The 27477-nt window shown below is 41.2% G+C and overlaps 1 protein-coding gene across 3 annotated transcripts; it reads left to right on the forward strand.

Annotated features, from left to right (window-relative positions):
- The first annotated feature begins 2684 nt into the window (after positions 1–2684).
- Positions 2685–27255, forward strand: STAMBP (STAM binding protein). Of its 3 annotated transcripts, none has more exons than XM_065929570.1 (10): positions 2685–2730; positions 4724–4941; positions 13205–13280; positions 13570–13665; positions 14900–15263; positions 16293–16417; positions 17301–17438; positions 24449–24561; positions 25085–25184; positions 26598–27255. In XM_065929570.1, exons 2-10 carry the CDS (start codon positions 4739–4741, stop codon positions 26652–26654), a joined length of 1272 nt encoding a protein of 423 aa, XP_065785642.1. In that variant the 5' UTR covers positions 2685–2730; positions 4724–4738; the 3' UTR covers positions 26655–27255. The 3 variants fall into 3 exon arrangements, with proteins under 3 accessions (XP_065785642.1, XP_065785643.1, XP_065785644.1); XM_065929571.1 differs by having other exon boundaries at positions 2691–2804; XM_065929572.1 differs by lacking the exon at positions 2685–2730 and adding an exon at positions 2831–3050.
- Positions 27256–27477: the final 222 nt, after the last annotated feature.

Consider the following 27477-nt stretch of genomic DNA (forward strand, 5'->3'; position numbering starts at 1 on the left):
TATACACATCCACAAACAGAATGTGTCACTCTGTATTTGGTGCAAATAAACACCATGCCCTGGTCGTAGGGTAGGAACTGTGTCATACAGATATTTGTGTCCCCATTGCTTTGCACAGTGATCCTTAGAGATTAAACACTCATTTTCAATACATTTTATTGATGTTGTGACATTTAAAAATTAGTCTTCTAGGCAAAAAACAATTGTCTAATACCTCAGGCCAACAATTTTGTGTAGAATGTAACACAAACAAATGGAAATTTTCAGGAGTTTCTTTTCTCTGATTTAGAAAACCTGGTAAATTTAGCCAGGTTTTCAGATCAACAGTCCTTCGTTGAATAATCGATTAATGTCAGTGTGTTAGAGTGTCTATCTGGCAGGAAAACCCTACTCAAAATTAAAATAGTAGTTCTTTCACAAGATTAAAAAATGTAAGTTAATGAAATAATGAGGCAAAAGATGTTTTTTAGTATAGCAACTATTTTTAGAATTTAAAGAAGTTGTGGGTACTCTTCCAGACAGCAATAGAACAAAATCATTCAATTACTGGGTAATACAATCCGACCCTAAAGCAAATAGGTTTCTATTTCAGTTTTAAATAGTTTAGTCTTTGTTAAGCACACCCATTTATGAAATAGTATGTGTAGATAAATAGAAAAGTTCTTGACAATTTTGCAGTGGTCAAAGCAAGCAGGTTCATCGATATTATATAGTGGTCATCAACAACTCAGTTGACACGAGTTGGAGCAAACTCCAGGAGACAGTGAAGGACACAGCAGCCTGGCATGCTGTAGCCCATGGGGTCACAAAGAATTGGACATGACTGAGCAACTAAACAACAACAACAATATAGTGGTAAAGAACAAATACATATTGATATAATATTTCTAGATAATCAAATATTAAACATATTGGGCTTTAGTCTACTGACATATTTTTTTAAATTTATTTTTAATTGAAGGATAATTGCTTTACAATATTGTGTTGGTTTCTGCCATACATGAACATGAATTAGTTTACTAATATTTTTTAAAGTTTATACAGCTGAATACTATACCTTGAAGCAAGGGATAAATTCAAATATCATTTTAATATTGAAACAGTTTTAAACGCTAAAACTACGACAGCCAAGATCTAATATTGCTAACCTAAAACAAATATACACCTGCTTTTTGCAATGGTAACTGCAAATTTTATGATAGCAACAGAGTCAGGTAATCTACGAAAACCTAGAAATTTCTAGTGAAATGCTGAAGAGGTCTTTTCTTAATGAAGCTTTGAAAGTCCTACAGTCTGAAAAGGAAATGGTTACAAAATAAATGCTTTTCAAATTTACAGATAAAATTTTATTGTAATATATGCTAAAAAAAAATTAGGGATTTCACTGGTGGACCAGTGGTTAAGACTCCATGCTTCCAATCAGGGAGCATGTGTTCAACTGGTATCCCACAGGTTGTGTTGAATGGCCAGAAAAAAAAAGTTAATACAATAAAATTTTAATGGCTTAGCCAGTAATCAAAAAAGAACTCGAGGGGCTAAAGTGGTGTCCTAAAGTTTGCAAAATGAAATTTACCTTTAGATCCTACTAGTGGAAACCACTAGAATGACTGCTCAGTTCTCCAAATACTCTTCCTCTGAAAACCTTGTCACTGATCAGGATGGACCTTAACAGCCAATGAGTCCTACGTGGCCTATCTCTCTGGCTACAAAGGTTTAAAACAGAACTCGACATGACCTTTCTGAATGTGGCAATAAACAAAATTAAGGTGAAATTAAGAGCTGAGATTTGAGTAATTTCTAAAAAAAACAAGTGAATGGAAATTTAGGGAAAGCAAATTTCCACATAGAGAAAACCCGAGGATGTGTATTTAGCGTAAAAACTTTAAAGACACAGCTCATCTGGTTTTCCAGTGACTTTGTAATATAAATAGGGTATTATTAGTCTGGTAGAATAGGTTTCAACATGCAATCAATCTTGATAAAGCTCATAGAATTTTCTGCAGAAAACTAGGATACCCTAGCTTTTAGGACTGACATAAATATATAACACGTGCTTCCCAGGTGGCGCTAGTACTAAAGAACCTGCCTACCAATGCAAGAGACATAAGAGATGCAGGTTTGATCCCTAAGTCAGGAAGATTCCCTGGAGGAGGGCATGGCAACCCACTCCAGTATTCTTGCCTGGAGAATCCCAAGGACAGAGGAGCCTGGCAGGCTCCAGTCCATAGGGTCGCACAGAGTTGGACAGGACTGAAACGACTTAGCACGCACGCACAAACATGTAATTCATCTGCACAAATGTGGAGGACACAAAGGCATGGGGTAAGCATGAAGGTTACCAGGCTAATTTCAATACATGTATGATTTATGCAACAGATTTTATCTGATTTCATACTTCTTAAGCTTTCCCAAGGGATGTCGTATTACAACTTGTGTAGCCTTTCCCTGTGTCTGTACTAACCTAAAAGAAAAGCTAGCTTGGTCATTGGGTCCTGTGCCCGTTTCCTCTTCTTCGCTGCTTGATTTTCCTTTACTAAAATGGCCCCGCTCTCTCCTCATTGGTGTTTTCTCCCCCGCAGGTAGCAGCCCTAGCTCCGCCCACGAGTCGCCGCTCGGGTCCTAAGTTCTGGAGACTGTAACTCCCAGACCAGCGGCAGGGGGCGGGGCGGGGCGGGGCGGGTGCCGGACGTGACGTTTTCGGAAGCGCCGAGAGTCGTCCGCGGGGCGCAGGTGGGGAAGGGTCCCGGCAGTGTGGTGGGGCTCGGGTGCCGAGCGTAATCGGAGTCTGACGGGGAGCGGCCACCGTGAGTGTGGGGCCTGCAGCCTTCTCCTCCCTGCGCCCCCTGCCTGGCCTGTCACGCGCGAGGCCCCTGACGGCTCCGGTCCCCAGCTTGGCCCGGCGCGTCCCCTCCTACCGCACGCGATAGACGCGAAAACCTTGAATAATTTTGCCCGGCGTTGACAACTTGGGCTTGAGTGCCTTGGAGAAGGCCTCAAGCAGTTGTCAGTGGACCCTTCTCCGCTGTAAACGCCCCCTTCGCTCATTCCTGGTACTTCCTTTCGCGTCCCAGTCATCTTCCCCCGCCTCGGGTTTTTCCGCCTCTTTCCCTTCTTGTTTTCGGACGCTACATCTCCTCTTTGGAGTGTTGCTCAGTCTTGTGTGGGGCAGCACTTGCTGGCCTTGGGAAGGGGTTTCATTCTCGACCAAAAGATCCTCTCCCGAGAGGTGACAAAGAGCAACAACCTTCTTCTGCTTCAGTTAGCTTTGATGCACTGAGTTTACTAATTAGGCAACTTGGGGAGGTTTTAGACTTACTAGTGGCTTCTTGAGCCCCTGAAAAGACTCCCACAGAGGTGGAATGCCTCTGCATCCCTGGTAGTCCCCACAACTTTTGTACCCTTAGGGTGTTTGAGAAGAAGCTTGGTGGAGGAAGTGTGACCTGGAGATAGAATTGGCTTGGAGAAAATCATCTTTGAGGGAGTGCTTGGAATGGAAAACAACAGTAGATAGACAAATGAAACAAATGTGAGGATTTCTGGGCAGATAAGAATCCTGACTGAAGCAAAAGGTCTCTGTTGGCAATGATTAAGGTTTAAAAGGACAAAAAGTAAGGTTTAAAAGGACCAAATGGGGCCAGTTGACACAGGGCCTTGAATTCCAAAATCTGCTGTAGCTTGTGTATTCTACAGCATGCTGGTTGTGCTGTGTTGCTTCAGGCATGTCTGACTTTGTGACCCTATAGCCTACAGCCCACCAGGCTCCTTTGTCCATGGGATTCTCCAGGCAAAAATACGGGCGTGGGGGGTGTGCTGCAATTGAGTATGCATCAAATACTCAGAATCTTTTTGGAAGTGATGTAGAGTGATATCTGATTGGAAGAAAGAATCTGATTCGAACAGCAACAGTATCAAGAAAGATTGTAGAATGACTGCAACCTGAGACCCAGGGAGGGAAAACTCCCAGGATGTTTTTGTTGTTGTTGTTGGTTTGGGTTTTGCCTTTCAAGTTACCTTTGTGTCCTTTTGTTATTCAAAGAGTACTTAGTCTTCGAAGATATATTTGGGTAAACTGTTTTCTAGATCTAGATTCCTTACCCTGAAATGATGATGATGTAGATTGACTGGACTAGTGGTTTTATGGGGAGAGTCGGGATTATAAATATTCATACTCACACCATTTCCCCTCACTGACCTTGTGCTAAAGCGTGAAAAGTTGTAGACAAAGTCTGTTACTCTCAGGTTAAATGATCAACTTAAAGTCAGTTAACAATCATCAGGAAATGTCATTGAGTATTCTGTCAGATACTGGGATGGGTGGAAGTGGGTAGCTGGGAGGAGAGATAGTGGAAAAAATACAAGATACTGTCTGTCTTCATGGTGCCGAGGTCTGGGCCACCTAATGACAGGGAATGGTTAGCATGAAGAGAGAACTGAAGCCCTTGGGGCTCATTATAGTTATACTCTTTGTACCACCTAATCATGCCACAGGCATTATGGGTTTCTGAGTCTGTCAGTCCTTTCATCCTTGTGAAATGGGCTTTCTTGAGAGTCTCAGGCTTCTTGTGGGAAAGAGACCTTTATTAAAGAGACCTTTAATATGAGCAACAGCATGTGGTGTTTTTCTCTTAATTTCTTTGTAAGGTAGAGGTTTGTTGAGATAAACACCTGTGCTGAGGTGACAGGGGCCTTGGTATTGATGCCATCTTTTGTTTATTTGTTTCAGGACTTCTTGGTCCTCATGTCTGACCATGGAGATGTGAGCCTCCCACCCGAAGACCGGGTGAGGGCTCTGTCCCAAAGGGGTAGCACAGTGGAGATAAATGAAGACATTCCACCCCGCCGGTACTTCCGCTCTGGAGTGGAGATTATCCGAATGGCATCTGTTTACTGTGAGGAAGGCAACATTGAATATGCTTTCATCCTCTATAACAAGTATATCACGTAAGACACCTCCGGTTTCCTTTTTCTTTTCTGGTGACTGATGCCTCACTCATGGTGCTCTTGTGCTCATTTATGTCTGCTCAGAATCACTAAAACCAGAGAGAACTTGACAACATCATTATCATTAATCATTTTTGCTGGCAGCTCCTACATATTAGCTGTTCTTGACATTCAAAGACATGGGTACTGAAAGTGTTGTTTTCATGACTCAGTAATTTCATGAGTAAGAGACCTAGCTCTTTGGGCTGTGCCCACATGGCCCAGCTGTTAGGCAAGAGAGTTGGTGTTTAAACTATACATGTTTTGTATTGATGAAGGTTTTTTCCTATCCCCTCTCTATTAAGGCAGCCAATCAGAGGATTATTGTTGAGGTTTAGCAGAGCCAAAATTCCTCAGCACTACTTATTTTGTAGCAAATTGAGTGTCTCAGGAAAGAGTTTTTTCTTAACCTTTATCATAATCATGTAAATCATTAAATAAGTATTGGCCACCTACAGTTTGTATAGCTCATCATAAGACCTTTCCCTTGAGTTGCTTAGCCTCTTGCAGCATGAATTGAAGATTTCAGTTAACAGGAACAATTGCTAAAGTCCCAGTGACACTGGAAAAGATGTATAATTTAGGAAGGGAATAATAATGTTAAAAGATTCCATTTGTAATTTCTAGTCTTGTCCTTTCATAATAGTAGGACCTTAAGATAATAATAATTACAGTGTATTTGTATAGCTCTTAAATAGTTCATAGAAATTTCACCTGCATTTGTGTCAATTGATCTTCACAGTTCTGTGTGCACTGTGTGGGGCACATCGTCCTTCCATTCTGCAGATCAGGAAACACCTTCCAAGTTCAGTGGTAGGCTTTATTTCACAATTTGGAGTGGCAAAACCTGGATTTTCCAACTCTTAATTCAGGATTCTTTCTACAACATAAGTCTTATTCTTTTTGTTTTCTTTTTGGTGATGTTTCTTGAATTGAAGGTAGTCTTTTGAATTATAGTCTGGAGACACACTAATTTTGGGTTATTTTTTACTGTTTTTTGAATAGGTAACATGTGCATGTAGTGTAGAATTCAGAAGGCACAAAAGCGTATATGTATTTAAAAACTTAATTTCCCTACCACTCCTCTTTTCCCCCAAACCTTTAGTTCCCCTCCCCACAGGCAGTCACTCTTACTAGTTTCTTACATGTTCTTCCAGAGGTGATGGATGCATGTTAATTATATGATATTAAGTTTTTGATCACATACTGCTCTAAAGCAGTGCTTGTCAACTTTGGTGTTAGTGACATTTTGGGTTGAACAGTACTTTGTTGCACGGAATGGCCTGTGCACTTTATTGTGTTCAGCAGCATCTTTGGTCTCTCTACTCACTAGCTGCCAGTAGAACCGCTTACCCCCGAGTTGTGACAACCCAGAATGTCTCCAGATATTACTAACGCTTTCTGAGAGGCAAAACTGCCCCAGTTGAGAGCCACTACTCTGAAGAAAAGGAGGTGTAAGAGTGAGTTGCCTAGAATTCGTATTGTAATTTTAGAATGGAACAAAGGGAGTGCTGTGGTTTTTTGAAGTTTATAAGTCGCATCTGTTTCCTCAGGGATGTTGCAGTCCATCCATATCACAGTTCCCTGGTATGTGGCCTCAAAGCCGATAAAGTTTCATAGAATTATAACTACATTTCTCCCTCTCTTTGCTATTAGGAATTTTTCATTCCTAGGCACAATGGGCACAAAATTTATTTCCCTGAGACATTTCTCTGGCTATTGTCCTCCTCTTCATTTACTCTGCTGCTGGTAGAAATAGTATATTTCCAGTAATTTGTAGACAGATCTCAGAATGAAGGGCACAGTTCCTTTGGGAAATTATAGTTGAGTAAGTGCAACAGAATCATGGAATCACCCTACCAGGTATTTTCTGAAGGGCCTTCTGGGTCTTGTTGTTCCACATAGAAAGTGCTTTGAGGGTGAGGATCATATTCATTCAGCAGATATATATTGTGTATATTTACTATCTACTTGACACTGCAGTAAGTCCTACGTACATAGTAAATAAAATGGCCCTTGCGCTTATTCTCATTATGGGAGAAGACAGCATACAGGTAAGCAAAGAAATATATGGTAACAAAATAGGGAAAACGCTTTAGAAGCAACAGAGAAAGTGCTGTGGTAGAAAATAACCATGGATATCTAATTCAATAGAGTAACATCTATCTGAGAATGTAAGATTTAAACTGAGACTTGAAGAGTGCCATAGAGTTGGTCATTCCAAAAGCGTAAAGCAGAGGGTTTAAAACAGATACTACTATGTGTTCAGAAGCTCTCAGGTAGGAAAGACCTTAGTGTGTTCTGAGGTTTATAGATCATTGTGTTCAGAGTGTAGCAAATGAAGAGAGAGAATGACCTCAGATGAAGTTGGAGAGGCAGGCGGGGCCAACTCATGGAGGATCTTATCGGCCACAGTAAGGAGTTTACATTTTATCTTGAGAGTAATAGAAAGCCACTGAAAAGTTTTAAGTGAGGTTGTGACCTAATCTTACTTACGTTTTAGAAATATAAATTTTGGCTGGCTTGTGGCAGCTGGTGGAGGGCGTGTTAAGAGAAGGCAGTGAGATTAGTTAGGAAACTGTTAACAGCAGTTCACGAGAGGGGCTGGTAGCTTGAAAGAACATGGTAGCCTGGGAAAGAGCAGATGGATTTTGTTTTCTGGAGATAAGCGTCCGTGAGACTCATTCATAATTTTGGAAAGAAGATGGTATCAAGGTTGACCTCAGTTTTTGCCTTGAGTAATTTAGGATTTGCTGGTCCATTTATTGAGATGGGGGAGAGTGGTGTCAAAGGGGGTTGTTGGGTAGTGGGAAGACAGAGAGTTCAGGTCTGGGATTTTAACATGTTAAGGTTAAATGTTAAAGGTTAACATGTTAAGGTTAAGATAAGTTTAAGTTGTCTATGAGATATCCAAGAAGTGACGTCCAGTAGGAAGTTGAGTGTAGCAGTCTGAACTCAGAGGAGAGGTCTCTACTGGAGCAACAAGCTTAGGAGTCCTCAACATATAGTTGGTCCTGAAGCCGTGAGGATGCTGAGACCATCTAGTGCAGTGGTTCTTAATCTAGGGTCCAGGAACCCACAGGGATTCACTGATAGAATTCAGTGTCCATGAACTTGGTTGGGAAAGATTTTTCTTATTTTTTCTAAAGTGTAGCTGAAATTTAGCACTTCCTTTAATTTTGAATATAGGCTCAAATCACAGTATTATTAATATTTGAAGTTTTGTCACCAACAGAAATCAAGATATTTTCATATTATGATTGTTGCTGATATCTCAAAATAACATTTATATTTATCACTACTTCAGGATTATAGTACAGTTCTTAAACCCACAACTAGTCTTGTTTTTTAATGTATTAACAATGCATCATTAAGTAAGCACATGTCATCATTTTTTAATATTTTGAAAACTGTTACAGTAGAATGGGGCTTTTTGTAATCTTTCATTATTTATATTACATCTTTAAAAAATTATTTTGAGAAGAGTCCATAGGCTTCATTAGAGGCCAGAAGGATCCACGGTGTATTAGAGGAAAAGAGACTTTGATTATGAGACTGGAGAATGAGAAGAAAAGGAGCTTAGGAGAGAGCCCCAAGGTTGGTTGGTGGAGGGAAGGCCAGTAGAGGAGACTTGGAAGTTTTGAGAGAGGGGAGGAAATCCATCACTCTGTCGTGGGAGCCAAAGGAAGTAAGTAAGTGCAGACAGTGGGCAACTGTGTCGGGTGGGCAGGGATTTGGGTTTGATGTCATGATGTGACTGGTGATCTTGGTAGGCAGTTTCACTGAAGTGGGTTGAAAGGTGAATGGGCGATAAGAGTATAGTCCAGAAATTGGCAAACTTTTTCTGTAAAAGGGCCAGATAGTAGATATTTTTGGCTTCACAGGCAAGTTGGTCTCTGTCACAACCTCTGCTTTGTAGTGTGAAAGCAAGTCATAGATAATACATGAATGAATGAGTAAAGCTGTGTTCCAATGAAACTTTATTTACAAAAACAGATGGCGAGCTAGATTTGACCCATTGGCCAGAGTTTGCCAAGCCCTAGCACAGACAGCTCTTTGGAGAAGTTGGACCAGAAGTAAAGTAGAAAATTGAAATAATTGAAGGGGAACAAAGAGTACATGAATGTGTTTGTGTCTGTTTTAAGGTGGGAGATGCTAGAACATATTTTTTGGAAAGGATACTGTGGAGTAGGGGAGGCTAACGGTACAGAAAAGAGATTCAGCATAGAAATAAACTCCTACTAAATAGGCCAGAGGGAGTAGGAGTAGGATTAACAGTACCCAGAAACTTAAGTTGATTTTTTGTGCCTTGTTATTACATTGAGTGATGTGAATATCAGTTTTAACAAGATTGATAAAGGGAGCCTGTCCCTGTATGTGGTGTTCTGCTTATAGGGCCATTTAACGTGATGAACTCGGCCTAGAGGAGAGTCAAGTGAGAGGAGGGGAGAATGTATTACTTAACTTGTTAGATTTGGGCTTTAATTTGGGACGTCGTTGGATTGGCTTGACCTGAATCAATAAATGTAGCTACATTTATTTTTCTTGCAGATATCTTAAAGACCCTAACTCTTGATTCTGTGAGCTGACAAGCCCTAGGAGTTGCAAAAAAACCTTCTAGCTCAATATTCTTGTTCTGTTTTTCTACCACACTTTACTTGGTATGTTCCTGTCAGTTAACAAGAGCTCACTTTGGCAGTTATTACACTGAGGAGGAGAGAGGAGGATAGGCCTCTATTTCACCACTCCTCTGCCTCGCCCCCCACTACTGAGTCATTGTTCTAGACCTTTCTTGGATACTTTAATTCAAGATTTTAAAGGGCATGTTTGTTCTTTTCCCTCGATCAGTTTAGGCATCTTAATGATCTCAAGCACATTTCCCTCCTCAGAGGTTTTCCTTACTGTAGAAATGCTTTTCCTTTTGCAGACCCCAGTATAGAAGAAGGATCTTCAACATATTAAATCAGTACATATTTTCATGGTGAGCACAGACAGTAATCCAGGCAGTGGATTCTTTCACAGCTTTTTATGGTCATTGACTAGGCTACATCGAAGAGAGTTACAGAGGACTTAGGCAGTCCTGTCTGCTGTGTGAGCCTCTTACAACACAAACCTGCTTTCTGAAAATGGTCTGTCACCTGTGTTGAAAATGTTTACCACCAGAATTGGGGCTTATGGACTGAAGAGGGATTTCCTCTGTGATCACGCTCACATTACTGACTAACTTTTAAGATTGGAAGAAATTAGAGCCCTTAATGCATCCATGTTATAGAATTTCTGTTTGACTTTTTAAATTATTTTTACACAAAGTTAATACTTGTTCATGATTAAAACAGTTTGTTTTCAAACCATACAGCAAGGGAAATATTAAAGTGAAAAGAAAATGCCCATCCACCAGAGGTAATCACTGTTCTATTTCTTGTGTGTTTATTAAGAAAATATCCCCATGCAAGCACGTGGGCTCATGTCTTTATCCTTTTTCCTTAGTGCCTGAATGAGATCATACAACGTAGTCTTCTCCACAACTTGCTTTCTTAACAGTCGTATCTTTACATATCAGGACACTGATCCATCATCTCATTCTGCTTTAGGGCTGTTTCGTCTACCTGGAACGGTCTTATCCTAAATATCTTCATGGCTCACTCTTCCAGTCCTTACTTAAATGTCACCTTCTCAGGGATGCCTTCCTTAGCTGCCCTATCTAAAATCTCAATCCCTTCCCTGTCACTTATTTCCCTTCCCTATTAATGACTTTTCCCAGCACTGATTATCTGTATACTCTTTGTTTGGTTTACTGTCTGTTCCTCCACTGTCATGTATATACTGTGTGGTGGGGAGGAATTTGTGACTGTGACTTTCACTGCCAGGTCCCCAGCCTTTACAATAATGCCTGACCCCATAGTAGATGCTCAATAAATGTTTGTTGAATGAAAGAGTGAATGATTATGTTGTTTTTCCACATTTGGGTCTACCATAATTTATTAAGTAATCCTCTACTGATTGCCATTTAGATTTTCAGTTTGCCTTTCTTTTATGAACAATGCTATATTGAATAATCTTATTCATATATTTTTATATTATTGTAGGATAAATTTATGGAGATGGGATTGTGAGTTTAAATGGTATACACATTTTAAATTTTGAATACTTGTCTCCTTCACCCACCCCTTCCTCCCCCATGGAAAAAGGTATTATCACATTACAGTCCTGCTAGGAGTGTGTAAGGACACCTGTTTCTCTATGCCTTTACCTATGCTGGTTGTAATCCAGTTTTAAGCCTTTGCCAATCTGATAGATGAGAAATGATAGCTCATCTTAATTTGAATTTCTTTCATTTCTAAGTAAAATTGAGTACCATTTTATTTAATTATTTACCTCTTTGATTTACTTTTATGCATATTTTTTCCTTTTGTTCTTTTAGATTGTTGTTTGTGTTCTGCCAGTGCATCTTTGTCTGCTTTTGTACAACTCCTCTCTCTAGACTGCAATCAGATATAACCCGGAGAACAGTATACCTCTGGGCCACAGCTATTCTCTGCCTGGAAAATTTCTAACCCTGGTGTTAACATCTTCCTCTCTTTTTCTTGCTCACATCTTTATTTATTATGATAGTAAAAACAATCGTATATAAGGCAGATGTTGGCCATGTGCTAGGCACTGTGCTCAGCACTTTATTTATTTTTAAACTCTGTTTGGTGCCATAGCAACCGTTTCAGGTAGTACTAGTTTGTCTCTGCGTATATAATTTATATAGAGAGAGCAACTGGGGGATGGTGCTGGAGGTCACACAGCTGGTAGATAAGTGGTTAAAACCAGGATCTGAACCTAAGCAGGGTGGCTCCAGAGCCTGTCCTCCTAACCATTAAGCTCTCTTGCCTCCAGTGTGGGCAGCGGGTTCTGTTATTCATTCTGTTTTCAGGAGACCCTTCTGCCCATATGTCCCTGTTCAGAAAATTGACTGTAGTTACTGAAAGACGAGAAGGGTGTTCATGTTCAGGTCTAGAAGTTTTATAAACTCGTTTTATTTATTTATTTTGGCTGTGCTGGGTCTTCGTTGCTATGCACGGGCTACTCTCTAGTTGCGGTGCAGTCCTCTCATTGCAGTGGTTTCTCTTGTTGGAAAGCACAAGCTCAGTAGTTGTGGTTCGTAGGCTCAGTAACTCCACAGCGTGTGGGGTCTTAGACCAGGGATCAAACCCACGTCCCCTACTTTGGCAGGTGGATTCCTAGCTACCAGACCACCAGGGAAATCCTTTATGAACTAGTTTTCATTATGTGGTTCAAAATCAAAATAATTTTTTTTAAAAAGGTATATAGATTTTTCACTCCCACTCCTGCCTCATGCACTGTATTTCCCCTGCCCTCTACTTTTGTTAATTTCTGTATATACTTCCTGTGTTACTATATATACTTATAAGCAGAATCTGGAATCAGCCTGCTGGCACTGAATTCTGAGCCCTCCACTTTTGGCTATGACAAGTTATTGAACTTCTGTTTGTTTTTACCATTCCCAAGTAAACATCATAAATGTTAGAGCTCATGAATTGATTCAGTTGATTTTTTCCACTGAGCTTTACAGTCAAGGACAAGAACTGAAAGAGGAAGTCTAGCACTTAACGTTTCTCTAAGTAGTTTTCATCAGAGACCATGATGCACATATTACACATAATGCACATGTACACATATTACACATGTAATGTTCACATATAACACATATACTCTCTGAGCATCCCAGTGCTTAATCTGGTGTGAGGGTTATTCTTCTACAAAGGAACATGAATCCCAAAGAAAATAAGCCAACATCAAAGATCACACAGAGCTAGGAGTAGTGATAGAATGTGGGTTTTCTCAGCCTCCTGCCCTTGGCTGCCAAACTGTTCACTGAAGAATGCTTTGTGACATAGGGCTTTTCCTTTGGAAGCCTGTTACTGTCACAACCAGAAAAGAATTTCTTTGGAGGCGTATTTTTGGGCACAGGCTAGGATTTTCTCCCCCCGTAGTTTTTGTTGTAGGCGTCTGGTGCTGCTGCACGCCCGAGTTGGGAGAAGAGCAATTCTGAGGCTCTTTACGGGGCTGAGAGTGAGTGGGGGAGGTGGCCTGTTACCTTGCGTACCTGAAACCTGTCCGATAGCCGCTCCAGGGTAAGGGAGTTGCACTGCTTCAGAGTCTTTTGGACATTTGCATGTCTTCTTTGCATCACCATCAATCTGTTCTGTTTCCTTAGGCTCTTTATTGAGAAACTACCAAAGCATCGAGATTACAAATCGGCTGTCATTCCTGAAAAGAAAGACACAGTAAAGGTGGGTCTTCACTTTCACTCTTGCCCATCTAGAAGCTTCAAAGAGGCACAGACTATCTTCCCGATATAAGTAGCAGAGTCTGCATCTGAATGTCACATCCTGCAAATAGGAGATAAGGCCATTTCAGTAGATCAGTTATGAAATACCAGGTAGGGTATGGCAGGGGTAATTTAAATTACATTATTTAAATGTTTTTAGAAGTGTTGTTGCCATTGCCAACTTGACTTAAGCCTTTTTACTTAATTGGCAGCCATTGTCCTAACTCTCAGATTTTGATTTTGTATCCCAGAAATTAAAGGAGATTGCATTTCCCAAAGCAGAAGAACTGAAGGCAGAACTGTTAAAACGATATACCAAAGAATATTTAGAATATAATGAAGAAAAAGTGAGTATGTATTAGCAAAAAAAGGAAATTATTTTGGTTTCTTAGGCTGTGCTCTAGGAATCTAGTAGGTATTTCAGCGGATCTTGTGATTTCATTGTGATATTTTATATTTTTGGCAAAATCCAGAAAAAAGTGTTGAGGCTGAGGATTCTAATACAGGTTAATCTCTTTATCTAAGAGGATGACTTGGGGGACAGAAAACCTATTGCTTGTCTGTTATGTCAGAACCTAAGAACAAAGAAAGTTCTCACTGAAGTATAGGGTTTTTAGATCAGAGAATTTGGGGATTCACATTTGATTATATCCAAAACAGGTTGTACCTGTTTATAATAATCAAATTTTTTCAAACCATTAATATTTTCAAATGATTTCTTGTTAGGAAGAGTCAGTTAAAACATGTGAGAAGCCCTGAGGCAGTGTCCCTGGTCTGTGTCATATGGGAACGCACACTGCTAGCACTTTTGCACTCTTTTGTACACTCTCCTGAACTCTATTCTGGACTCTGATGTTGAAAATCAGCTGAGAGGTAAACAGCTGTATATTTCTAAGGTACCTAGTGAGTGAAAATCTTCATGAAGGAAACTGTTACTTGATGTTTTCCTTTTTTTTTAAATATAAATTTATTTATTTTAATTGGAGGCTAACTACTTTACAGTATTGTAGTGGGTTTGCCATACATTGACATGAACCCACCACGGGTGTACATGTGTTCCCCATCCTGATGTTTTCTAGTAGTTTAAAATGTCACTCTGTATTTTACCCATCACCATAAGAAATTCAGAGGCTTCATTCAGGGTTAAAATTCAATACAGACCCCCTACATGGCACTTGTAAGTTTGGATCTGGTTCTTTTCCACAGCCCTCCTTGGGATACAGAATGTATACGTGGCACACCTAGAGACTAAAATTGCATATGATACAGATTATGAGGTGCAGGCAGTATGTTGCATTGAGACTTTGGTAAAGAAGAAAATGCATGAGTTATAGTTATTGGGAAAGGGTGCCGAGAGGATCAGGACTTCAGCTGTCCTTGAAGAACAGGTGTACGGCGGTTAGACCGATGGAGGGGTGACCGTTCCGTAGAGCCCCTGAGGGGAGCATGGATTCTGTGTTTGGAAACCAGGCCAGGACAGGAGTGCATTTGGGGTCAGTCTCCCTGCTGAAAGGCTTTGTCCTTCTAAGATGTGAAGTTCCTTGTGCAAAGTGTTAGTGTTAACTCCTCTGTGCTTTGTAGAAGAAGGAAGCGGAAGAATTTGCCCGAAATGTAGCCATGCAGGAAGAGCTGGAAAAGGAAAGACAGAGGGTGGCACAGCAGAAGCAGCAGCAGCTGGAGCAGGAGCAGTTCCATGCCTTCGAGGAGATGATCCGGAACCAGGAGCTAGAAAAGGAACGACTGAAGATCGTGCAGGAGTTTGGGAAGGTGGACCCTGGCCTGGGTGGCCCACTGGTACCTGGCTTGGAGAAGCCCTCCCTAGATGTGTTCCCCACGGTGCCTGTTATATCCACACAGCCTTCAGACTGTAATACAACCGTGAGGCTTGCCAAGCCACCAGTAGTGGACAGATCCTTGAAACCTGGAGCATTGAACAACTTGGAAGGTAGTGAATTCATTTGCTCGAATCCTCTTCCATCTCAGCTGCAGCCAAATAGGGTGTCATTCCAAGGGATTCAGCCTATGACTACCTGCCTGATCCCACTCATTAGGCTCTGGTCACAGAAATCCATTTGATCAATATTATCATACTGTGTTCTATTACAGCTGTATTATAAAGTGGACTTTGCTTAAGCCATATAATTTACCTGGGCTAGGTTGATTTTCTGAAGAACTAATAAAATCCTTGAAAGTCAGACTCTCAGCTTTTAAGGGTTACATAGAGATTTGAAATGTTCTGTGAACTGGAGACCACTATTAACCTTTTGTAAAGAAAGTTTGAGATTTATAGTAACACTTTAAAATTCAACAACTGACTTAACAATAAAAGCTACTGAACTGTGTTTGCCTTGCAAATATTCCTAATTGGTAAGGAGCTTAGTCAAGGTAAATATTCTGTGTAGTCAGTGGTAATTCAGTCTAGCCATAAAAACTATTGACTCTTTTCTCCTCTCACCAATGAATGGTTACCTGAGAAAATAACAGTAGCAGCAAAATGATGAGTATGCCTTGATGATTAGAATAGATCTTTTTGTTAGGAATTGTCTTTCAAGTAGTCATGTAAGGAATTCAGCTTTCCAGAAGATCTACTTAAAAGGACAAGGTAAGAGTGGGCAAGAGGTGTTAGACTCTGAAGCTTTCAGGATTTCTCCCCATGTACTCGGCAGGGTTGCCTCTCTCTATTATTCCTGAATAGTTCAGAAACTTAAGTAGTAGTTTCTCTTTGTCTTCACTTGAATGATTAAAGCCTCTTCTCTTTTCTTGAAATAACATACTCCCGATGGCTGTGGTCAGAGGTTGGAGAAGAGCCTTTGCAGCCCTTTCTCTTCTGCCTTTAGGATGAGATCCCCACTTACGGCCTGCAGCTGGGGGGACCCCAGTAGTTTGGCATTGCTCTCCTAGGGCTGCCAACTCTGAGGTCTGCTTGGGGAGGCTGCGCCCCATGGTCTTAGATTTTTTTCTCTCTCCCTTCCAGCTCCTGCAATCGATGGATTGCGCCACATGGTGGTACCCGGGAAGCTCTGCCCGCAGTTTCTCCAGTTGGCCAGTGCCAACACTGCCCGGGGAGTGGAGACGTGTGGGATTCTCTGTGGAAAACTGGTAAAAAACGAAAACAAAAACAAATGCTTTCTATAGCCTAGACTGTTTCTTCACCCTTGGCCTCCTGTGACTCTCAGAGAAGATATCCAGGGTCAGTTACTCTCTGTACAGTTCCCTCTGCTGAAGGAGCCATGGGCAGGAAAATGCAGTGTCACCTTGAATTTAGTGACCCTGGATTTGATTGATTTTCAGAGTCCCTTGAATTTAACTGAGTATTTTAATGCTGGTAATAAATGCTTAATTCTAAACTTGGTAGGAAGATCCCGTGTTCAGCTTTGAACACCTGCTTTATGATAGATCATCAGAATATGAAATATGTAAGGCAGATAGCATCTGTCCACAAAAAGTATCCAAGCACTTTAGAGAGATGGGAGATACACACCAAAAGATAGTTTGCTGACTAGCATGTACAATAAAAGCACTGGGAATTATGGGGAAAGAAGGATCATTAAATGCAGGTGCTTAAAGAATTCATTACTAACTGCTGAATAAAGAAATGAGTAAAGTGGAATAGACTTAAACTGACCCTTAGAGATTGGGAAGGGCTTAGAGAAACAGTGAAAGGGAACTACTTTAGACATGAATAAAGGAAGAGAAATGGTACGGTACCCAGAGCTTCTTAAGTTTCATGAGTAGACCTGTTTGGCTGCAGCAGGAAATTCCCACAGGGCTGTGGGCATCTGTGGCCTTGCAGAGGGCCCCAGGCAGTGTATTTGGGCAGGAAGAAGTGTGAGCAAGACTGACATGAGGGACTCACCTCCTGAAGAAGACTCAGGCTGGGAGAAGGGCCTTTGCTTGTATGGAAGTTTAGCTTCCCACTGCTGTGACAGAGAGGGTTGCCTCCATACGGGGAGTTGTGACGAGCTGTTCTCTACTTTGACAGATGAGGAACGAGTTTACCATCACCCATGTTCTCATCCCCAAGCAAAGCGCTGGGTCTGATTATTGCAACACCGAGAATGAAGAGGAGCTTTTCCTCATACAGGATCAGCAGGGTCTCATCACACTGGGCTGGATTCACGTAAGCAGTTCTGAGCCCTCCAGGGGTTCGTCTCCTCACGTGATGTTACAGACGCACTGCTTGTTCTTTTCTTAAAGCAGAGTGAATTGTATCCAGACTGTTTAGATGGTTGTATTTCCCTCTGTTTAATATAGACTTGACCTCCTTAGCATACTTAACTGCTTGCACTCCAGTACTGATTTCTGGGAGCTCCTTGGGCTTTTCATTTCTAAAAGATGTTATTATTTATTATATTTTTAAGAGACATATATATTTATTTTGGGCTATGCTGGGTCTTCACCGCTGCATACAGGCTTCCTCTAGTTGTGGTGCGTGAACCTCTCACTGTGGTAGCTTCTCTTGTGGAGCATGGGCTCTAGGTACATGGGCTTCAGTAGTAGCAGCACTCACGCTCAGTAGTTGTGGCACACAGGCTTAGTTGCCCTGCAGGTCTTCCCAGATCAGGGGTCGAGCCCATTCCCCTTGCATTGGCAGGCAGATTCTTCCACTGGACCACCAGGGAAGCCCAGAACTTTTTAATTAAAATAATTTCTTAATTGAAATGAAATTCTTCCTCCAAAGTCCCAGTTTCCCTGTGAGCATGAATGTTGTTAGGATGCTAGCTGAGAGTGTATGTGAGCCTTGACCATAGAGGTTATGCCTTACTTCATACAAATGATGTTCCTGAAAGGTGTACAGATCAAAGTCTTTAAAATGAACCAAGGAAGTTAATTCAGATACTTGCATTTCATCTTTCTTAAAACAACGTATGAAAGAAAGTGAAAATGTTAGTTGCTCAGTCGTGTCTGACTCTTTGCAACCCCACAGACTGTAGCCTGCCAGGCTCCTCTGTCCATGGAATTCTTCAGGCACAAATACTGGAGTGGGTAGCCGTTCCCTTCTCCAGGGGATCTTCCCGACCCAGGGATCGAACCAAGGTCTCGCGCATTGCAGGCAGATTCTTTACCATTTGAGCCACCAGGGAAGCCCAAAACAACCTATAGTTAGTTCATACTTCATTCGCTCAGTTGTGTCCGACTCTTTGCGACCCCATGAATCACAGCACGCCAGGCCTCCCTGTCCATCACCAACTCTCCAACTCATTCCCATCGAGTCGGTGATACCATCCAGCCATCGCATCCTCTGTTGTCCCCTTCTCCTTTTGCCCCCAATCCCTCCCAGCATCAGGATCTTTTCCAATGAGTCAACTCTTCTCATGAGGTGGCCAAAGTACTGGAGTTTCAGCTTCATCATCAGTCCTTCTAATGAACACAAAGGACTGATCTCCTTTAGGATGGACTGGTTGGATCTCCTTGCAGTCCAAGGGACTCTCAAGAGTCTTCTCCAACACCACAGTTCAAAAGCATCAATTTTTCAACACTCAACTTTCTTCACTGTCCAACTCTCACATCCATCCATGACCACTGGAAAAACCATAGCCTTGACCAGACAGACCTTTGTTGGCAAAGTAATGTCTCTGCTTTTTAATATGCTGTCTAGGTTGGTCATAACTTTCCATCCAAGGAGTAAGCATCTTTTAATTTCATGGCTGCAGTCACCATCTGCAGTGATTTTGGAGCCCAAAAAAATAAAGTCTGACACTGTTTCCACTGTCTCCCCATCTATTTCCCATGAGGTGATGGGACCAGATGCCATGATCTTAGTTTTCTGAATGTTAAGCTTTAAGCCAACCTTTATGTAAATCAGAAGGGCTATCAAAATAGAAAATTTTTAAGTATCTGCATATTCTAACAATCTTCTGGTACTACTCAGGTAAAATATTATTCCATCCCTAATGATTACATTTTAATTTTTCTTTTTGTTCTTTTCCAGCCCCTCATTCTCATAGACCAAGCTGTTTTTTACATTGTGTGACAGGGTTCCACACAAACAAGGCAGCTTATTTCTGGATTTGGGAAGATTGCACATACTTGTATATTGGCATTGGGGAAATACTGATTTATGAGGCAGTTCCATGTGCCTCTGTCCTTTTGTAAATACTTGCCTTCTATTGTGTATCCCCCATTATAGATACATGGGGGATAGAAAACCTGTGTCTTATCTACCAGGGGATACAATTTGAGTAAGATATGATTTTAGTCTAATAGAGGAGATTGACATATAGACAAGTTGGTGACTCCTTATGTGAAGCAGAATATGCCTAGTGCCTTAAGAGATGCCCTGTAGAATTTAGAGGAGGGAAGGATCACAGCTGGGGTGATGCACTAGATTTATGGCAGGGTGGGTTGCATATGGAGGGGACAACAGTGAAATAGGCAGACTGGAATCCTGGAGCATTGAGTGGTCCAGTTTTCTGGGGCTTAGAGTTCATATCAGGAAACAGTGATAGGTAAGTTTTCACATAATACATTAGGAGTGGTATTTTGGGTGGATGGGCAGGATAGTTCTGGGTTTTAGTGAGTAGGATGAGGCAGGGAGCTGATTTAAGAGGTTAATGTGATGATTAAAATGTAATAATGAAGAGAGCCAGGGTGATGGCAGTGCATTTGGGAAAAAAAGAGACAAATGTAGGATTTCAGAGGATGTGGGGAATGAGTCAGAGAGGATGATGAGTAAATGTGATGACTTAGAAATTTCAGGCCTGACTCATGGAAGTGGCAATGATCAATCATCTCATAAGGAGAAACAGAGGTTCCAGCAAGAGAACTTACTTGGAAGTGGGGCAGATGTTGTCTTCAGTTCTGAGTATATTGAATTTAAGATACTGGTAAGACATTGGGCTTCCCTGATGGCTCAGGTGGTAAAGAATCTGCCTGCAATGTGGGAGACCTGGGTTTGATCCCAGAGTCGGGAAGGTCCCCTGGAGAAGGGAATGGCAACCCACTCCTATATTCTTGCTTGGAGAATCCCATGGACAGAGGAGCCTGGAGGGCTACAATCCATGGGGTTGCAAAGAGTCGGACACGACTGACTTTCACTTTTTTCTTTTTCAAGACATTATATCGGTAGAGGTAGTTATCAGGCAGTTTGAACTTGAAAACAAGGTCAAGGTGGGAAAGAGAACCAGGAGACCTCTATGTAGAGCTGACCTTGGAGGCTTTGGAACTGGGAGAGGGTGGAAAACAAGAAGAAATGAACTTGCAGCTGAAAGCCCGGCCACCTAGGGGAGCATGGGGAATAGTTAGTCATGAAGCACAGAGATGTCAGAGAAAGGTGAGGTAGCGTTGGGGCATAGGTGCCAAAGGAGGAGGAATGTCTCAGAAAGAAACTTCAGGATGTTCACTGTGTCACATGCTACAGAGAGCTCCAGAATGATGAATACTTGTATGAGCTGATTGGACTTGCTGAGTCATTGATGACCTCAGTTTAGTGGGTTTTAAGCAGTTGTGGGAATAGATTTTAAAAGGTTTAAGAAGTAATGGGTATTGAGGTTGTGGTGATAGTGAAACGTACACAAATTTTTTGAAGAGCTTAGCACTAACTAGAGGAAAGGAAAGAGATTGAATAGTGGCTTAAGGAATAGCCAGGTGGAGAGAATGTTTGCTTGATTTATGGTTTAGTGTGTGAAAATGTGTTGTTTTTATTTTGATTTTCTTGCAACCTTTATATTTGAAATATATATAAGTAAGTATTATATAAACTAAATGTATACTTTAATGAATCATTAAATAAACATATATGTGTACACATTACCTAGGTTAAGAAATAGCGCATTGCCAGAAACATACTCCTACCCCATGTTCCTGCCCAGTCACCCTTCCTCTCTGGTACAGGTAATCCCTCTCTTGATTTCTTTTGAAATTCTTTGCTTTCTTTATAGCTTTACCACCTTAGTGTGTGTCTCTAAACTCAATAGTTTACTTTTTCCTGGGTTTGAACCTTACATGCGTGCATGTGTTGAACCTTACATGCGTGCGTGTGTGCTCAGTCACATCCAATTCTTTGTGACCTCATGGACTATAACCCGCCAGGCTCTTCTGTCCATGGGCTTCTCCTAGTAAGAATACTGGAGTGGTTTGCCATTTCCTCCTCCAGGGATCTTCCTGAACCTATGCACCACCAGGGAAGCCCTTTTGAACTTTACATAAATAGAATTATATAATATGTATTCTTTTGTATTCAGCTTCTTTTGCTCAGTGTCTTTAAGATTCATCTAAGTTCTTGTGTATAGTTGTCTGAGCATGTTTTTAAGCCCAGTGAGTGGGTGATATAGTGGAACCTGTGAATGAGATGTAAAAGGACAGGAGAGACAAAATAATGTGGAGGTAGGAAGGTATTAAAAGTACAAAGAGGGTGTCATCTTCATATTAGGGAGAAAACACTCCTCTACAACAGAAATGAAGGAAGAAAGTTAAAAAGAGATTTTCAAGGTTATAATTGGAAGTGTTAAGGGAACTCATTTTAGATGATCTTTCAATGAGGTTGAAGTCTAGGTCCATTGCCCAACAGGAGTCAGGAGAGTTTAAGAACTGGACAAGATGAGGGAAAGTTGGGAATAATTACTGCTTAGACTTTAGGTACATCTTAGCTACAAGTGAGTAAAATTATTTTTAATATCAGTGAGGGCCTAGTGAGGAAGAAATTTAGAACTTAAATTGATAGTATTCCAGCTTTTTTTCCCCCCCATGATATTTCTGTACCATTTCTTCCTAACTTGGGATTAAAAACAAACCAAAACAGACTGTAATGTTTGCTCAGATCTTAAAGTTGGCAAGAGGAGAATACAAAAGGTCCATTCTTCCTTCTGTACCATGCCAGCTATGAATCAGGTTCCTGGTCAAAATCTTTGAATTTTTTTTGGCTGCACTGGATTGTCATTGCTGTGCAGACTCTTCTCTAGGTGTGGCAAGCAGGGTCTGCCCTCTGGTTGAAGTCCGTGGGCTTCTCACTGCGGCGGCTTCTCTTATAGTTACAGCATGTGGGCTCAGGATTTTCGGCTGCCAGGCCCTGGAGCACTGGCTCAGGAGTTCTGCTGCACGGGCTGAACTGCATGTGGGATCTTCCCAGAACAGTGATTGAACCCACCACTCCTGCATTGGCAGGCAGATTCTCTACCATTGAGCCACCAGGAAGCCCCCCTCATCAAAAACTTGGTATGGTCATGTTTATCACCAACTATTGTGTAACCCCTGACTCAGTATTCGAGGCGCTGCTTCACCTTGTCTCAGCCCTGCCTCTGCTGGCATTGTTCTCTGTGGACACTGCGCATCTGAACACCCAGGCTGCCCTCAGCATTCACTTTCCTCACTCTTTTCTGTTCCCTTGGTGTATTGTTTTTGTTTTTGTTTTTTCATAAAAATGCCTTCCTCTGTCTCCAGCATGTGGGCACAGTGGGCATAACTTTTTTTCAAGAAACTCAACTCTGAAGGGAAGGAGAGAAGGCATAGTAGTTAGAGGGGAGCAGAGGCTCAAGCAAGATTTTTTGGTTTACAGTTATTTATTGAGGCCCTACTATATGTCTTTATATTGTCTTTCTAGCTAACCCAGCTTTAGATTGGAGACCTTCATCAACTTGTGTAGACCTTGTTTGTTCTCAGTGAAAATTTCAAGCTCTAACCATGGGATGAAAGGTGTTGACATAGGCCATAGGTTCCTAAAAACCTATGGGATCGTATTCTTTTTGGTAGAAACTGTTCTCCCTTGTGGTCATAAAAGTCCTTTCCTGCCTGGTGCAGACGTGTGTGTGGATTTGCTGTCAGTACTCAGCTAACTTGTTCCTGTGTTGTAGACTTCTTCCACAGTGAGCTGATCACAGCGTTTTGTGCAGTCATGCTTCTCGGATGAGGCTACGCATAAGAATTATTTAATGAGCTGTAAAAAATATTTTTTTCCTTCTCAGGATGGATGTTTCCAGGGTGGGGTGCAGGAACTTGTGCTTTTGACAAGTTCCCTTAGGAGCTTCATTTTTTGTACAACAGAGTTAAAAACACTGGTCAAGTATGCATACTTATTTTCTGTGCTTTTAAGTCAGTAAAGATTGGTGTTCTTTTTGAGTCATATTTGGTCTTTTCATTCTCCATCCTTGTTATCTAACATCATACCCCCTCTGAGATAAGTCATTATATAGTGTTCATTTGTATACAAAGACAGTGTTCAGTAAAACATTAAATAACTGGGGAATTTCAGTGGTTAGGACTTGGCGCTTTCAGTGCCATGGCCCAGGTTCCCTCCCTAGTTGAGGAACTAAAATCCCGCAAGCCAGGCAGCACAGCCAAAAAAACAAAATTAAAAAAGTGAAAACAAATGAGATAAACTGAATGAAATTTATATGGTGTTTTAACTGATTACTTTCAAATTTCAACATCTTGGTCTTTTTCTCAAATAAGACAGGGTCCTGTGATTTAACCACCCTCTGAAATCCCAGTCACCCTCTGTCTCTCATATCCTTGAATGATATGCTTTAACCACAGGACAGCTTTTGCCACTTTTGCCTATGGAGCCCCTGACTTTTGCCTGACTTTTAAACCCCTTTGTCAGGAAGAAGAATCATTCATCTGTGGTTTGTTAAGTCCTTCTACCGGGTTGAAGTATTGGGTACCATATACTGTCTATTCCAGTATGGGTGACTTTCCATCATGTTGAGAGAGCTTGTGAGGAGCCAGGTAGATCTTGATGGTCAATTAGAAATTATGAGTCTGCACATACTCATGTTAAATTACATTTGTTTACAATGCAGGGACAGAAGTTCATTCTTTTTTAGGAACTTCAGGCATATTCCTCATGGCTGCTAATGACTTTATACTTGAGGAGATCATGGCAAGTTACTGAGAATTATTTGGCACTGCCTTCCTTCTTGGAGGGGCTTCCCTGGTGGCTCAGATGGTAAAGAATCTCCCTACAGTGTGGGAGACCCAGGTTCAATCCCTGGGTCAGGAAGATCCCTTGGAGAAGGGCATGGCCACACACTCCAGTATTCTTGCCTGGAGAATTCCTTGGATAGAGGAGCCTGGCAGGCTGCAGTCCATGGGGTTGCAAAGAATTGGACATGACTGAGCAGCTAACACTTCACTTTCTTCATGGGCCAGGCTTGCCTGTGTATTCTCACTGGAGCTTTTTTTTTCTCTTCTCAGACTCATCCCACGCAGACAGCCTTCCTCTCCAGTGTTGACCTCCACACTCACTGCTCCTACCAGATGATGTTGCCAGAGTCCATAGCCATTGTCTGTTCCCCCAAATTCCAGGAGTAAGTCCATAGGGTGTGGTTCAGGGGAAGAGCCTCAGAGGAAATGTTCTGCTTACTTAAGACCTTGTTCTCTATCTAATCTATAGATTGTGGTATTTGATTGGCTTTTCTAAAGGCCTTCCTTTTAAGTCCTGTAGCCTGATAAACCTACTCTGCTTGTTTACAAAAGTATCCAAGCAATAATGTAGGTGCTTTTATAAGAAAAAGATGTAAGTTTGATGTGTTTGACCTGAAGCACTAGGAGTTTCAAGAGACTGATGTCAGATTAGAGAATTTCAGTATCCAGCAGATTATCTCTGAAAATTAACTTTTTCATTTTAAACCCTGTTATTTACTATGAATTCTCCCAGTAAAACTGATGTGGCAGTGATGAATCACTCTCTGATTCATTCACCAGAGAAGAGATCTGTGGGCCAGCAGACTTTTCAGGGTGTCTCAAAATGAGTTCTGCCCTGCCCAGTGTGTGTGTGTGATTGAGGGGGACACCTTTGCTTGATTCTGGACCTGCTTTTTCTTATTTCAGAACTGGATTCTTTAGACTCACTGACCATGGACTAGAGGAGATTTCTTCCTGTCGCCAGAAAGGATTTCATCCCCACAGCAAGGATCCACCCCTCTTCTGTGTATGTATCCCTGTAGAGGAAGCTGCAGCTACGCTGTAACCAGCGAGCACAGTCAGAGCTGATGCTCACAGTGTCCTTCACGGCCCACACAGATCAGCCTTGTCACTGATTTTTCTAAATCTTCCTACAAAGACATGTGTGGGAAGCAGTGTGGAACAGGAAGGGGTTTGAGTCTTAGCTCTGCTGCTTAAGGTTGTGATCAAGTTATTTAACCTTCCTGGGCCTCAGCTTTCTCACCTATAAATGGAGATGATGATGATGATGATGATGATGATAATATATACTTTTATAGGGTTGTTGAAGGATTAAATGAAAATGCCAAGTGCAGTAGCTTGCTTATTAAACATTAGGTTTTTTCCTTCATCATCATCAGTTGCTAAGCCTGCATTTCAATAAGAGATTTGAATTCAAAAGAAAAAAGCCATTTAAGATAGGTAAACTATACTTAATTTTGTAATTTTGCTTTTAATTTGATTTTAGGTAATAGAGATTTTTATGACCTTCTTAGAAAGTTTTTCCCCCAAGTGGTAAAAGTTCTGGTTTTTTGGTAAATTCACAGTGGTAAAAAACTGTGGATAAAAAGCTGTAGTTGCTGATAAGTATGTTGCAGTTTTCTCCTCAAATCTAATGAGATAGTACTGCCTCACTCCATGCTGGCCATGGAGTATTGTTATTTCTTTTGGGTTCACTGAAAAGAAACCAATGTGGAGAAGGGACTCCAGAGCCTTGTCACGTAAAAGAGACTAGGGATGTTTAGGAGAGAACCCCAGGGAGCATCTGAGAACTGACTGTAAGTATTAGAAGAGCTGTTGTATAAGAAGGTCTCAGGTATTTGACTCCCAGAACTAAAACTTAAGACCCTGTGAAAGTGCCAGTTTTCAGCTGAGTATGAGAAAGAAATTTCTGACAGATTTGCTCACAAAAAGGAAGTCTGCCTTGGAATGTAATAAATATCTAGGTACCAGGATGTTGAAACAGAGACTGAACAATCCCCCAGAAATGCCTAGGCTTTCAGTTAGGATGACCCCTTGCACATGCCAAGAGGGAGTATTCCCCTTGTGAGAATAGGTGTACTTTATTATTTGGTTGACATAATGACCTAGCATACTGCAATTAATTCAGCAGTTATTTAAAATAAATGTGTATTTTATAAATGACTCTAGAATATACATACATTTGAAGAATAAATGGAGATATATAGGTCCATATTGATTCAGACTACAGGCTATTGATTCTGGGTTGGTGGAAATAATAATTCCCAGACCCCTTACCATAATTGCCACTTAAGTAACAGTCTGGCTGTCAGCCTGGGAACCGCTGGCCAGAAGGAGCATTTTAAGTATCTAAGCATTTGGAAGATGACTTTTCTGAGTTTTCCAGGACTTTCCCTTTCCTTCTGTTTCCCTGTTGCAGAGCTGCAACCACGTGACTGTTGTGGACAGAGCTGTGACCGTCACAGACCTTCGATGAGAGTTTGACTCAGACGCCTCCCAAAAATTGTAAAACCATATCAGTGTACTGTAGCCCCTTAATTTAAACTTTCCAGAAAGCTCTGGAAGCTTTTTAAAACAATAGGAAGTATAACCCAGGGGAGAACTGATTTTCTATTTCTGGTTTGAAAAGAAATAATCAAGTATGTTTTTTAGGCACATCTGGAAAATAGCCTGGTCATGCTGAAGCAACTTTTCAGTCTGCCTGTAACTAAAAAATTAAGTTGAAAAACTGTGTAACGAAGACTCACATGTGCTTTGTTCAAGATTCACCAATTGTTAACATTTTTTCCCTGTCACCTATCCTCCTAATTTCTTTGCCAACTTGTTTATTGTTTACCTTTGGACTAATTAAGAGCATCTATGCAGAAGCTTGGAAGCCATTTAAAAAATCTTTGGGTTTTTCTGAGGTTTATGGCAAGATTAATGAAGCTTATTATAAGGCTGAAGGTCAACTTGCTATGTCTGACCAGATGGTGAGGCTCAAAAACCCTAAACAATGATTTTGTCAGAAATTATTGTTATTTAACAAATATTTCAGGATATTTTTTCTTCTACAATAAAATAACAATTAACTTATATATATATATGTTGTGTGTGTGTGTGTGTGCTCTAGAATGATCTGTTGGATCAAGCATTGTCCAGACAGACAGGTTAACTAAAAGGTCTGGTTATTTAGGGAAAGGGGAGGGAAAAATAGAACTTTGAGATGTGTCAACATTGCAGGTATGTCCCAGTTCACTTTAAATTGTTCAATCCTTTCATTCTGCCTCTTGCCGTCTTCTAGAGGTGTGAAGTCATCT

This window comes from Muntiacus reevesi, chromosome 3 (assembly GCF_963930625.1).
Source record: "Muntiacus reevesi chromosome 3, mMunRee1.1, whole genome shotgun sequence".
In the NCBI taxonomy this organism is placed as follows: Eukaryota; Metazoa; Chordata; class Mammalia; order Artiodactyla; family Cervidae; genus Muntiacus; species Muntiacus reevesi.